The sequence below is a fragment of the Ornithorhynchus anatinus genome, chromosome 4, assembly GCF_004115215.2.
Source record: "Ornithorhynchus anatinus isolate Pmale09 chromosome 4, mOrnAna1.pri.v4, whole genome shotgun sequence".
Classification (NCBI taxonomy): domain Eukaryota; kingdom Metazoa; phylum Chordata; class Mammalia; order Monotremata; family Ornithorhynchidae; genus Ornithorhynchus; species Ornithorhynchus anatinus.
Genome location: NC_041731.1, coordinates 62,816,422 through 62,830,048, shown reverse-complemented (window position 1 = coordinate 62,830,048; position 13,627 = coordinate 62,816,422). Strand labels below are relative to the sequence as shown.

The 13,627-nt window shown below is 43.9% G+C and overlaps 1 protein-coding gene across 2 annotated transcripts in view; it reads left to right on the top strand.

Moving 5' to 3' along the window:
* Positions 1 to 13,627, top strand: part of RNF19A (ring finger protein 19A, RBR E3 ubiquitin protein ligase) — a 96,871-nt gene extending 83,244 nt beyond the window's left edge. For both annotated transcript variants that reach the window (XM_029062887.2, XM_029062888.2), the window contains 6 exons: positions 592 to 754; positions 4,162 to 4,276; positions 4,625 to 4,786; positions 7,306 to 7,519; positions 10,276 to 10,419; positions 11,284 to 13,627. In XM_029062887.2, the coding sequence (XP_028918720.1) occupies positions 592 to 754; positions 4,162 to 4,276; positions 4,625 to 4,786; positions 7,306 to 7,519; positions 10,276 to 10,419; positions 11,284 to 11,950 (1,465 nt within the window). In that variant the 3' untranslated portion in view covers positions 11,951 to 13,627. The remainder of the gene's footprint in view (positions 1 to 591; positions 755 to 4,161; positions 4,277 to 4,624; positions 4,787 to 7,305; positions 7,520 to 10,275; positions 10,420 to 11,283) is intronic.

Below are 13,627 nucleotides of genomic sequence, written 5' to 3'. Positions count from 1 at the left end.
CCTTAATTGATTTTAGGGATCCAAAGACTGAAAGAGGAATATGGCAGTATGTCAGGTAAGGAGATAAAGTAAATGTGTGAATTGCTTTGATCAGTCTGTCTCTCTGCAGGCTATAAGTTTTCTCTAGACTTTAAACTCGTTGTGAGCAGGGAATGTCAGGAAAATTAGTCAATGGTATTTATTGAGCGCTTAGTATGTACAGAGCACTGTACTAAGCGCTTGGGAGAGTACAGTGCAACAGAATTAATGGACCTTTTCCCTGCTTAAAACAAGCATACAGTCTAGAGACTGCCTACTCTGTAATTTCCCAGGCTTTGGCTTGGCCGTAATAATTTTGAGTTTGGGGGGAGGGTAGGTGGGGTTTACACCTCAAAAGAGATAGTAAATTACTGATGTTTAAGTAGGCAGACATTTCGTTTCACAAAATTATTTTCCATTCTTATTCATTGTCAGTAATTTCTGAGGATTAAGAGAAATGAAAGAAATCCATAGAGTGGAAGGTGGGACCTTGAATTGAAGACTTCCCAGCAGTTATTGTTTAGTTTCCCAAATGGCCTTGAGAACTGCTTTACCTACACATGTTTCTATTAGCCCATCAGGTTGTACTTTTTGGGGGAAAAAACCCTGGAGTCGGAAGAAGAAAATATTGTGGCAGCTGGGAACGCTTGTGGGTGCTCCTGTAGGAATTGCTTTAATAGCAGGCATTGCTATTCCTGCCATGATTATCGGAATCCCTGTGTACGTGGGGCGGAAGGTAAAGTTCTTTGTTCTGCTGGGTTTGAGGTGGTTGTTTTTTTCCTTTTTATTCTGAAGTGCATCTCTCTTTACACCACGCGTAGTGTTTTTCCTTAAATGTGTATGTGCCTTTTTACTAGGAAATAAAAAACAAACATATTCTCTTCAGTCTAGAAGGTATTTAAAAAGCCACTTCGTTAACAAAGTGAAAAATTGCTCCCCAAATGTTCTAAATCTGGAAGCCTTGGCAGTCTTGCGTGCTTTCAGTTATTAGAAATCAAGAAGTCGCAATGGACATGGACATGTTTATTACATTTCACATCCACATTCCTTCCTTCCCCTGCACATAACCTTCGTGGAAAAAAAACATTGTTCATACTGTCTTAAAAATCTGAGAATATAATTTTTTTTTTTGAAGCAGCATCCATTTTATATCTGCCTGTTCCACATTTGTGGAGCTGGGTTACTCCTCGAATACCATAAACAGGAGAAGCAGCATGGCCTAGTGGATAGAGTTCGGGCCCGGGAGTCAGAAAGACCTGGGTTCTAGTCTCGGCTCCGCCACGTGTCTGCTGTGTTACCTTGGGCAAGTCCCTTCACTTCACTTCACTTCTCTGGGCCTCCGTTCCTTCATCTGCAAAAGGGCAATTAAGACCGTGAGCCCCTTGTGGGACAGGGACTGTGTCCAACCCGATTAGCTCAGATCTACCGCAGCGGTTAGAACGGTGCTTGACACATAGTAAGCGCTTAACAAATGCCATCATTATGCATATTGCATTGTGATTTGGGTACAGAGGGGCATCGCAGGTGGCAGGCGCCCAGCACGCTCCAGCTCACAGCTCCCTTCTGGTTCCCAGAGGCCAAAGGTTAGCTGGTAACCATCCACTCAAGTGGGCCCGTGAAGGCTTGCTTGGGGCCAGAAACCTCCAGCAAGCATCTTCGAGTGAATCCAAGAAGGTGGAGTTTGTCTCAGGCCCCCAGTCCAATAGGGTCACACTCCTAGGCAGTAGGGTCACACTCCTAGGCAGCACCGCTATCCAGAGTTGACTCCCAAGAAGGCTGGCTGCAGGACAGCCAAGCTCCAGGACAGAGGAGTTTTCATTCTGCCATTTCCCAGATTGAGGGGGCACCAGTTCAGAGACGCCACCCATCAAAAGCACCAGTATTTCCTCTTTGTGGTAATAGTCATAGTATTTATTAAGCGCTTACAGTGTGCAGAGCACTGTATTAAGTGCTGGAAAAGAGGACTCAGGTGAGTATTAGAATAGTAATTGTCCCTCAGGGTACACAATCTAACATTACAGTAAGAGCTTACTATGACCTCTCTCCTGTTTATGTTTACTGAGATTGTTTGCCCTAGTGAAAACCTCAAACTTGGCTGTTCAACCAAATCAATCAAATGCCCAGCTCAGGGCCATATTTATTTGGACATTTTGCACATTATTTTGGTGGACCTGGGGCTGAACTAATGTATTTCAATTGCTTATTATAAAGTCACTTGTAAGGTGACCCATTTTCATGATCATCGAATGGATTTAATAGGTTCATTCATTCAATCGTATTTATTGAGTGCTTACTGTGGGCAGAGCACTGTACTTAGCGCTTGGGAGAGTATAGTACAACAATAAACAGAGACATTCCCTGCCCACAAGGCATAATCTCTGCAGCGCATTGTTCAAAACAGACACCTTCTGTTAAATATTCTTCATTCTTCTTAAACATAAGGATCACAGTCTGAAAAGAACTGTGTTATGCTTCGTAACTTAATTAAGGTTGATTCACTTTGATCCTAAACTATTTAATTTCCCTTTCCTTTGAAAGTTTCAAATTCAAAAAAAGAGGGCCAGTGTTGGAGGAATCCAGCCCCAGTGCAAGGGAGTTGTTTTAAAGTTAAAGAGTTTTCACTGATGTCATTTTATTCCAATTCACCCTAAAATTACTACTACTACTACTAATAATAGTGGCATTTGCGAAGTGCTTACTATGTGCCAGGCACTGTACTAAGCACTATTGAGTATACAAGCAAATCGGGTTGGAAACAGTCCGTGTCCCACATGGGGCTCACAGTCTTAATTCCTATCTTACAGTTGAGGCAACCGAAGCACAGAAAAGTGAAGTGACTTGCACAAGGTCACTCAGCAGACAAGTGGAGCCGGGACTAGAATCCAGATCCTTCTGACTCCCAAGCCTATGTTCTATCCACTAGGCCAGGCTGCTTTTCATTCCCATCCATATGGAGGAACAGTAGGCATAAAAATATTTTAATTCATAGCATTTAGACATGCATATGTTTATAGCTTTTATCTAAATATCTTCTACTAAATTGTCCATCAGAAAAAGGTATATGAGGATAATAAATTATACATATATCATGAACCCAAAAACAATTACAGTAGTTTAAAACCAAATTTTGTTCCATATAATTGTTAATTACTACTTGGGATTCTTCAGCAGAAAAGGCAGGAAAAAGACCACTGTGCTGCATAAGTCTGTGATTGAGTATTTGGCCTCACTTTTTTTCCCCAGATAAAGGAAGAAGGGAAACATAACTCCAGCTCATCAATCAGTGGTATTTACTGAGCACTTACTATGTGCAGCACAATGTACTAAGGGTTTGGGAACCCACACAATCCCTAGTATACACAATCCCTATCTTCATGGAGCTTACAGTCTTCTAAGTCTTGTTTGCTAGAACTTTTCCCCGTGGTCAGAAATGAATTAGAAAGTAGGGGGCAAATTTTCTCTAAAATGAATTTATTGGAATTCATATCATAACAAATCTGAAAAGAAAGAAACCTATATAGCAGAAGTGTCTTTGAGCCCTGTATCTTCTTCCTGTATCCAGTAATTAACCATGTTAAAAATGAATTTGCTGCATTTTCAATTATTAGAATTCCAGCAGATTACACCTGGCCAGATCTCGTTTCAAGAGTGAACAGTTATGAGGACGGATGTGAAAAATTTAGTGTGATTCTAAGGGGCCAAAATAAGTTACTGCCTTTGTAAATATCCTTATAGGGAACCCAAGATGCAGTTGTGGGTAGTGCTCAAAAATCATACTGGGTTTGCCTGCTGATAAGCAGCCTTGAATTTTGTTTAAAAGCACTTTTAATGGCCTGGCAAATTCAAAGTCAATTTCATTTCTGTAAAATGCTACCAGCTGCTTTGCTTAGCATCGCTTTGGAAAATTACATTAATTTTTGAGGTGTCGCATACAGTGCATATATGGAACTCTGTGATTCTGGTCAGGGGTCAGACATGCTTGGTCCATGTCCTGGCTCCCAAAAGGACTGAAATGCATGAGAGGACAGACCAACACATATTCTAATATATAATGTAATGTGAGCGTGTGTAAACGTATATATGTGCATTTTAGCTACTGACATCTTCTTCCCCTTATCCCCTTCTTTTCTTTGTATTCTCAAGATTCACAACCGATATGAAGGCAAGGATATTTCAAAGCATAAGCGGAATCTAGCTATAGCCGGCGGCGTAACTCTGTCGGTAATTGTATCTCCGGTTGTAGCTGCGGTAACTGTAGGTAAGCAAATAATGACAAACTTTCAGTGCTCCCAATTCTAGACTTCTTATGTATTGAAAATTTAAACTTAAGAAGACTTCCCCCATCAACCTTCTAGTACAAGGTTTACTAAGTCTCGAAGGAAACCTCTGGTCAATTTATTCAGACCAGTAGCAGTGTTGCGTAGTACAAAACTCTGTGGCTCTGGGGAGGGAACTGGTCTCAGATGGGTGAATTTTAGTGGAATCGTTCATTTATTGTAGTGATTTCTATGTGGCTTTGAAATATTTTGTAATCACATCTTTGAAATATTTTGTAATCACATCTTACTAGTGTATTTTTAAGTCTAATTTACATATTTTATTACAGGAATCGGTGTTCCCATCATGTTGGCTTATGTATACGGAGTTGTTCCCATCTCTCTCTGCCGAAGTGGAGGCTGTGGAGTGTCAGCTGGCAATGGAAAAGGAGTCAGGATCGAATTTGATGATGAAAATGATATAAATGTTGGAGGAACCAATACAGCAGTAGGTGAGGAAGGCTTTCGACTGAAGCAAACAAGTGTTTTTATCTTGAGTGTTCTACACGGCCTCATTTTTTACTTTTAAAATTGTGTTTGAGTGTTAAAAAGCAAGGGCTGTTTTGCATTTTTGAAAACCTATTTTTATCCTACTGATCCAAAAAATGGCAGGGAGAGTCCAGGGTGAAACAGTAGAACAACTTCATATTATAGGCTGCAGGCTTTCATAACTGAGCAAAGAGGAGAATCTGGTGAAGGCGCTTGGCATACAGGAAGCTTAACAGAGAAGCAGTGTGGCTTAGTGGAAAAAGCCCAGGCTTGGGAGTCAGAGGTCGCGGGTTCTAATCCCGGCTCTGCCACTTGTCGGCTGTGTGACTTTGAGCAAGTCACTTTTCTCTGTGCCTGTTACCTCATCTGTAAAATGGGGATTAAAACTGAGCCCCATGTGGGACAACCTGATTACCTTGTATCTACCCCAGCACTTTAAGTGCTTACTGTGTGCCAAGCACTGTTCTAATACCAGCATTGTCATTATTATTATTAATACAGAGCTCTGTACCCAGTAAGCATTCAAATACTATGATCGATCAGAAGGATGTGGTGAAAAATCACCTTTTTACCAAATCTTAATCAGCTCTAAACGTTTTACATGTTGAAAGTTACAGATCCTTCCCGCCCAGAGCCAACCGAGTTTGTGGAGAACTGTGCTTTTTATTCATTGTCGTATTTATTAAGTGCTTGGGAGAGTATACAGTATAGCAAACAGATGCGTCCCCTGCCCACAATGCGCTTACAGTCTAGGGATGCCACTGCTGGCATGAGTTTTCACATAGGCTACTGTTCCCAAGGGACACCGCCCATGATAGTCCGGCATACCTGTCCCTCCTCTCAGTCTCACCTCCGCCAAGCTGGCGGCCCGGTGGGGGGAATGTGTGCAGACCCAGGTCTCCACTACCATTATCCAAGTGATGGAGGGACGGGGCCCATCAGCATCTTCAGCATCGGGTCTTCTTCTGGACCCGAACGCTCTAGGGGATTCTAAAAGCACAGGCGGAGGGCACATTTCTCTCACGGCCCCTAGGACGGTTGTAGTTGTAGTTGGGGTGAAGTCACTGATGGTGACGTTTACCTCTGGGGCTCTGTGGGAGGCAACAGTTGGCAAACATACCGCGCCCACAGCAGAGTTGTCCATCATTATACCATCATGTTTGTCTCCAGGACCCATTGCTGCTTTCAAATTGTGTAATTTTCTTCAAGCCTCTGTTCAGAAACAGCTGGTCCTATATACCCCCTCATGTATATTATCTGGCCCTTATAATAATAACGATGGTATTTGTTAAGCACTTACTATGTGCTAAGCACTGTTCTGAGTGCTGGGGTAGAGACAAGATAATAAGGTTGTCCCACACGGGGCTCACAGTCTTAATCCCCATTTTACAGATGAGGTAAATGAGGCACAAAAAAGTTAAGTGACCTGCCCAAGGTCACACAGTAGATAAGTGGCAGAGCCGGGATTAGAACCGACATCCTCTGATTCCCACGCCTCTACTCTTGCCACTAGGCCATGCTGCTTCTCAGAAACTTATCGGAAACTGACCTTTGAAAAGTCTAAAAGAATACTCTAACTGCTAATTCTGAAAGTAGGTATCCCCTTCAGAGAAAGTTGCTCCATTCTCAGCAAGTGGTGTTTTCCTTTTTGACTATTTTTGTGTCAGTAATAGTGTGTGCTTTTCATACTGATATTAGCATGCATTTCATCAGATTATGTTTCCAAGAAGGTTCAAGAATTGAGTCCTACTCAAAGAGGCACACCGAAAACCTTTACGTTATCGATAACTTGGAAGCAAAAACGGGTCCAATAGCAATAGCCTTTTCTTGCGGGGCACTCTACTGTATTGTACTCTCCTAGGTGTTTAGTACAGTCCTCTGCACTCAGGAAGCGCCCAGTAATGAATGAATGAATGAATACTGGGTATGGGAATAGTCACTGCAAGTTAAAGGTCTATACTCTTCCTTCAGGAAGCTCTCAATCTAATGGAGGGAGGGAAGCAGATACAGATTGCAAATATCCAATAAGAAAGAAGAGAAAATAATGAAATGTAGACATTTAAAGAAATAAACCTCAAGGGGGGCCAAAAGTAGGCTGGTAGGAGGCATGACTAGAAGGGTGGGGATCAAACTGGCAACCTCTGGTGGGAGGTGGGTTTTTAGAGGGTCTCTGGAAGTGGGAAGGGATGAGGTTTGGCAAGGGGAAAGACCCAAGTAATGGGAGAAGCAGCCAAAAAGACAAGATTACAGTATGTTTGGGGGTGGGGGAGCAGTCTCTCCTGGCCTTATCTTTTCATCACCCTGACTTTACTGGCCTTGGATCGTCTCCTTTTCATGGTGTTCTCTGTCCGGGAGAGGGTTGGGGGAGGGTTTGTGTGCAAAAGACTCAACAAGCAAGGTCTCCTGATACTTTGTGGTGTTTTCTCGAAATTCCCTCGGCCAGATTAAACGACATTTCCCATTTTTGAAATCTTTTATTCAGATACGACTTCAGTAGCAGAAGCCCGGCACAACCCTAGCATTGGGGAGGGAAGCGTCGGTGGGTTGACCGGCAGTTTGAGTGCAAGTGGTAGCCACATGGATCGAATAGGAGCCATTCGCGACAATCTCAGTGAAACTGCCAGCACTATGGCCCTGGCCGGGGCTAGTATAACAGGAAGCTTGTCAGGAAGTGCAATGGTCAACTGTTTTAACAGGTGAGAAATGATTTTTACTTCACCCTAACTGGATAAAAATTTATCAGCAAGGCCTAGTATCTCACTGTTCAACAAGGGTCAAGGAAATGTTACCAACAGTGTCTAGCTATGTTAACTTGGAATCACTGGTTTGCTAATATCATTTGTGCACTTCAGTTACTCGAGCAGCTGTCCTTGTTTCTTATAACTTTAATTCCTCTCTTTAGCACTTGGGGATATTTATCGGCATATTCTGTTTATTCAGCTGTGTCACCCTGACATTTTGTCTGTCTCCCCCATTAGATTTGTAAGTTTCCTGAGGGCAGGCGATATAGGTCTTGCTGCCGTTGTAGTCCCCCAGGCAATCAGGCACTCAAAAAACACCACTGATTGACTGACTGAAAAGACTCAAATTATGTCCGTTTTAATTAAACAATAACCACAGGTGCTCTTTATCAAGCAGCGTGGCCTAGTGGATAGAGCACGGACCTGGGAGTCAGAAGGACCTGGGTTTTAATCCGGGCTTCATCACTTGTTTGCCATGTGACTTTGGACAAGTCACTTAACTTCTATGCCTCAGTCACCTCATCTGTGAAATGGGGATTAAGATTTTAAGCCCCATATAGGACATGTGTCCAACCTGATCAGCTGTAATAATATTAATGATGGTATTTAAGTGCTTCCTACGTGCCGAGCACTGTTCTAAGCACTATTGTATATACACAGTAATCAGGTTGTCCCAAGTGCGGTTTACAGTCTTAATCCCCATTTTACAGATGAGGTAACTGAGGCACAGAAAAGTTTCGGGACTTGCCCAAAGTCACACAGTTGATAAGTGGCAGAACTGGCATTAGAACCCACTAAGCCACGCTGCTTCTCATATATCCCAGCTGTATTTATCCCAGGTGTATATATCTCAGATTTTAGTACAATGCCTGACACAAAAGTAAGCAAATTGTACTTTCCAAGTGCTTAGTGTAATGCTTTGCACACAGTAAGCTCCCAATAAATATGATTAAATGAATGAATGAATAAGCACTTAAAAATACAGTGGTCAGTATTAAAAAATGGTCAGTGGTATTTTCCCCCCACAGATCTTTGGACTGGACTCTGTTTGCTCTTCTCGGGTCTGAAAAGACCCACAAAGGCGGCTTCTTTCCTGTGAGATTTTGAAGCCTGTTCCAACAAAGTCCTCCTGCTGTCTAAAAATGCTTGCCTCCTGTTCAACTCCATATTTAAAATCAAAAGTTGGCCCTAGGCCAGGTGATGAATAGAAATGTTTTTTCTATTTCCATCAACGTTATTTCAAATTCTATACTTAAAGGAAACAAAATCTGCTTTGGCTACCGAATTTTTTATGGCATTTTTTTAAGCACTTACTATATGTCAAGCACGGTCTTACGTGCTGGAGTAGATACAAGATAAATCAGGTCAGATACAGTCTCTGTCCTGCATGGAGCTCACAATCTAAGTAGGAGGGAGAACTGGTTTTGAATCCCCATTTTGCAGCCAAGAAAACTGAGGCACCGAGTAGTTAAAGGGACATGCCAAAGATCACACAGCAGGCAAATGGAGCCGGGACTACAGCCCAGGTTCTTCTGACTCCCAGGCCCATGCTCTATTCATTCAAGAGAATTTATTGAGCGCTTACTATGTACAGAGCACTGTACTAAGCGCTTGCAATGTACAAATCGGTAACAGATAGAGACAGTCCCTGCCCTTTGACGGGCTTACAGACTAATATGCTGCTTCCCATTGTTACTGGGTCCTTTTCTTCTCCTCTTATCAAGGTATATGATTATGATTAATCCATCAGACAATAACATTTATTGAGCTTCAACTGTGGGCAGAGTTTTGTTCTAAGCACTTGGAGGCAAGATCCCTGCTCTCAAGGAGCTAATGACCTATCTGGGGAGATAACTTTCAGATAGGAAGTTCAAGAAAAGGATAAGATGAGTGTGCCGGAGGAATAAATATTTAAATAGTGAAGGATGTAAGTCACTGTGGACTGAAATGCCTTGTGGGGTGGAGGGAGCTTAGAGGACATGAGTGGGCAAGAAGACAGATGAACTGGGGAAAGCCTCTGGAGGGGGAGGGGATTTCAGGCAGGAAGGACTTGAGCAAGGGGAGGTGAGAGAGGAGAACAAGGTGAAGGTGTTAGCTTGAGGGGAAGGATGAGAACTTAAACAAAAGGAAGAGATTTGATGGACTGCCTTAAAAGCCAGGAGTTTCTGCCTGTTGCGGAGAGGTAAGTACTGGAGGTGTTTATGGAGTGCAGAGACAGGTGCAAAAGAACACTGAAGAAAAATGTTTCAGGCAGCAGAGCTGGAAGGGGAGAAACCAGTGAGTAAGCTGACTATCCTCTTCTGGCTTCCCAGCGTGGTAAAGTGGCTCTCTGAAAGGCTTTCTTATTGGGATTTGGTGGGAATTAAAAGATTTCTTCCACTGGGTCAGGTCCTGTCAGGTGCTTCCAAGTTGGCCACTTGAAGGCAAAGTGCCAGGAGCTAGGAACGAGACTCTAAAGCTATTTATTTTATGCGTTTTAAGTGCAAGTTCCACTATGCCCCATTTCACATTCTAGGATTTTTCTGTTCTGAACTGATGAAATGGTGTAGTCTGAAAGAACACTGCTATTAAGCAAGAGAAGTATTCTTTAAAATGTTTTGTTAATTTTCTGAAGTAACTATCAAACCAACATAAATTCTCAGGCTACAAAAGTGCCAATTTGGTGTGGCGGGTGATGCTTATCGGATTTTCTTTTTTCTCCTCCTCCCAAGGTTGGAAGTACAAGCAGATGTACAGAAAGAACGCTACAGCCTGAGCGGTGAATCTGGCACTGTCAGTTTGGGAACAGTTAGCGATAATGCCAGCACCAAAGCAATGGCAGGATCCATTCTAAATTCCTACATCCCACTGGATAAGTAAGAACAAAATTATTTAAAATTGAGAACTTGTGCCTCTCCTGGTTTTTAGGCTAAATATTCAATTTGGTCACTTGATCACTGAATTCGTTTGACATAGAATATGAAACTATTAACCAAACAACTCTCAGTCCTCTGTTTGGAAAGGAAATGAGTTAGGAAAATGGGAAGTTTGGTACTTAAGCTAACAGTGAGATTGTAGAATAACACAATACTCTCAGGCCTTTATTTGGAGAGGAATCGAGTTCAAAGTTTGGCACTTAAAGTTGACAGTGATTATAGACTAGAGGTGGGAATTGTCCAGGGCAAAGGGAAGTGACTTAAAGCCTCTTTGGAGATGTGCTGGACTTAACTTTTTATAGAATCCTTTTCAGTTTCCATATGAAAAAAGTTGTCAGCTGAATTAAATACACGATGGTGTCACATTCGCTGGTATTCAGTAATTACGGTATTGTGCATTTAAGTGCTAGGATAGTTGCACGGTCATCAGACAGTCTGTACCACACGGGGCTCACAACCTAGAAGATTGGGAAAATCTGTATCTCATCCCAATTTTACAAAGGAGGAAACTGAGGCACGGAATGGTTAAGTGACCTGTCCAAGCTCAAATGAACAAATGCTCACCGGCCAGGCCGAATGTCAGTCGTATTTATTGGGCGCTTACCGGGGGCCGAGCGTAAGCGCTTGGGAGGGTACAGTATTCAGACATATTGGGGGGCAGACAGACATTAATGTAAATAAATTACAGAGATACGGTGGGTCTGGGAGTGGGGGGATGAATAAAGGGAGCAAGTCAGAGGGATGCAGGAAGAAGTCGAGAGAAGAGGAAGAGAGGGCTCTACTTGTCTGTGTTTCCGGTTCCAGGGAGGGCAACAGCATGGAGGTCCAAGTCGACATCGAGTCGAAGCCAGCCAAGTTCCGCCACCACAGCGGGAGCAGCAGCGTGGACGACGGCAGCGTGCCCTCCCGGGGGAACGCGGCTGCCGGGCCCGGCGGCGGCCTGCCGGACGGCAAATCCAGCGCCCCGAAGTGGTCCAAAGAAGCCGCCGGCGGGAAGAAATCCAAAGGGAAACTGAGGAAAAAGAGCAGCATGAAGATAAACGAGACCCGGGAAGACATGGACGCCCAGTTGCTAGAACAACAGAGCACCAACTCCAGTGAATTCGACTCCCCTTCGCTGAGCGACAGCCTGCCGTCGGTGGCGGAGTCGCACTCGAGCCATTTTTCCGAGTTCAGCTGCTCGGACCTGGAGAGCATGAAGACTTCCTGCAGTCACGGGTCCAGTGACTACCACGCCCGTTTCGCCACGGTCAGCGTCCTCCCCGAGGTGGAAAACGACCGCCTGGAAAACTCCCCGGTCCCGAGTGGCGGGGACGGGCCGGCGCCGAGCCACGGGGCCGAGGAACGCTCCGACCCCGGGGGCACCGGCGCCGTCCGCTCCTGCTTCGGGGACGTCCTGAAGGAAGCCAACAACAACCACCACTCCCAGCCGGCTAGGGAACTGAACGCTGCCATCCACACGGAGATCTAGGCCCTGAGAGGCCGCGAGATGTGGACCACTCAAAACAGCACCCCCCCCCCCCCACCGCCTGGAGTCCGGTCGAACGGCCCGTGGCTACGGTAAGCTTCCAGTGGCCGGCAGAAGTGACTTTTTATAAGGATGGGGCAATTCCATTTTCTACGGCAGAGAGGCAGGACATCGCAACAGGTGGCTCTGGGCCACCGAACTTCTTGAAGTGAAATGAAGGCTTTAAAAGTGCATTACAACGGACAATAAACTGTAAAGTCAAAACTAACGGGGTTTTTTTTTTTTGTGCGCGCGTGTGTGTGTGTGTGTATGTGTTGGCCACAAAACTTTGCTTGAAAGTACTTATTTGTGTATTCAGATGGAAATTTGGTTTAATTTATAACGGATATCTATCTGTATATCTATCTAACAGATAGATATACAGATAGATATATAAAATACTAATGTAGTCCTACCGTCTTCTCGAGACAGACTTGAGGCATAGGGTTAAAAGTGGGTGGTCGCAATTTATCAAAACCACTAAGGATCACTGATTCAGCAAAATATGAATCTTTTCCCCCCTGCCCCCTGCTCCCACTGCTCCCCACCCCCCCAGGAATCTCACAGGCTGTTCTGCACTAGCCCCCGCTCTTTACATCCCGCTCATAACTGGGCGGAAACTTGGGATGTTTTTCTTCCAGTAGAAACCAAATGCAACGTGGATCTAAAAAACTGACCCTCTGACTACCGGTTGGACGCTTGTACGCCTTGAGCGAGGTCACGGCCGTCTTTGCACAACTTTGAAATAACGAAACACGGTACTTGATAGACCTTGTAGAACCTCCATGACACCTTATAAGAGCGTTGTAATGGTAATTAAGACAAGTAACGCTAAATATATGAAAATTGTAAACCAAGCCTCCGTTGCTCTAGAAGCATTTTCAAGAAAGCCACCTTTCGTTCGAGGCGGGGAGACCGTGCCCCATTGATTCTCGGTGCCTTTGGAACAGACTGGGTTGAAAGTGCCTGGTCGTTTGAGGATTTGGCTGTAAAATCCTCTCTGGCCACCCTGGATTCTGAAGAAAACTAGAGGGAAAAAAAAGACTGTGGTAGATAGTTAACTACGTGTTGTTATTAATAATAATGAAAATGTATTAGCCTACCAAAGACTCACTCAGGCTTTAGTGGATAACACTTTACTTCCCCATCGGTTTGCAAAACCCAGACATCCCCAGTCATGGAATCAAAGCACAGGGCAGAGCTCGCACAACTTCAAAAGGAAGATTAAGAATATGGCTGGCTTCTTCCCTTATGCGCTCGCTTATGACGGACGTCAGCTAACACCAACTAGAGTTGGCTAAACTGCCTGCATTAACCTACCTATGTAATTCACTAAAATGCAAAGCAAGTGACTATCCAGATAAGTGGGAAAAAAAAAAAGTTCCGTCTCCTGTGTTTCTTGTAAGTATTGCCATTATGGTGCTACTGAGAGTTTTGATTTGATAAAAAAGAAAAATGCCATGAGCTACAGTCCTCTTTCATGACGCCGCCTCCTCCTCCTCGGTTCCATTAATATGCTTATAACACTAGTGCCAGTTATGTTCTTTGATGCTTGTTATGGTATTTGTATATTTGTTGCGATCCAATTTTGCTCAGCAATATGCGTGTACACTGCATAACGGAAATAAATGTAAGTACTAA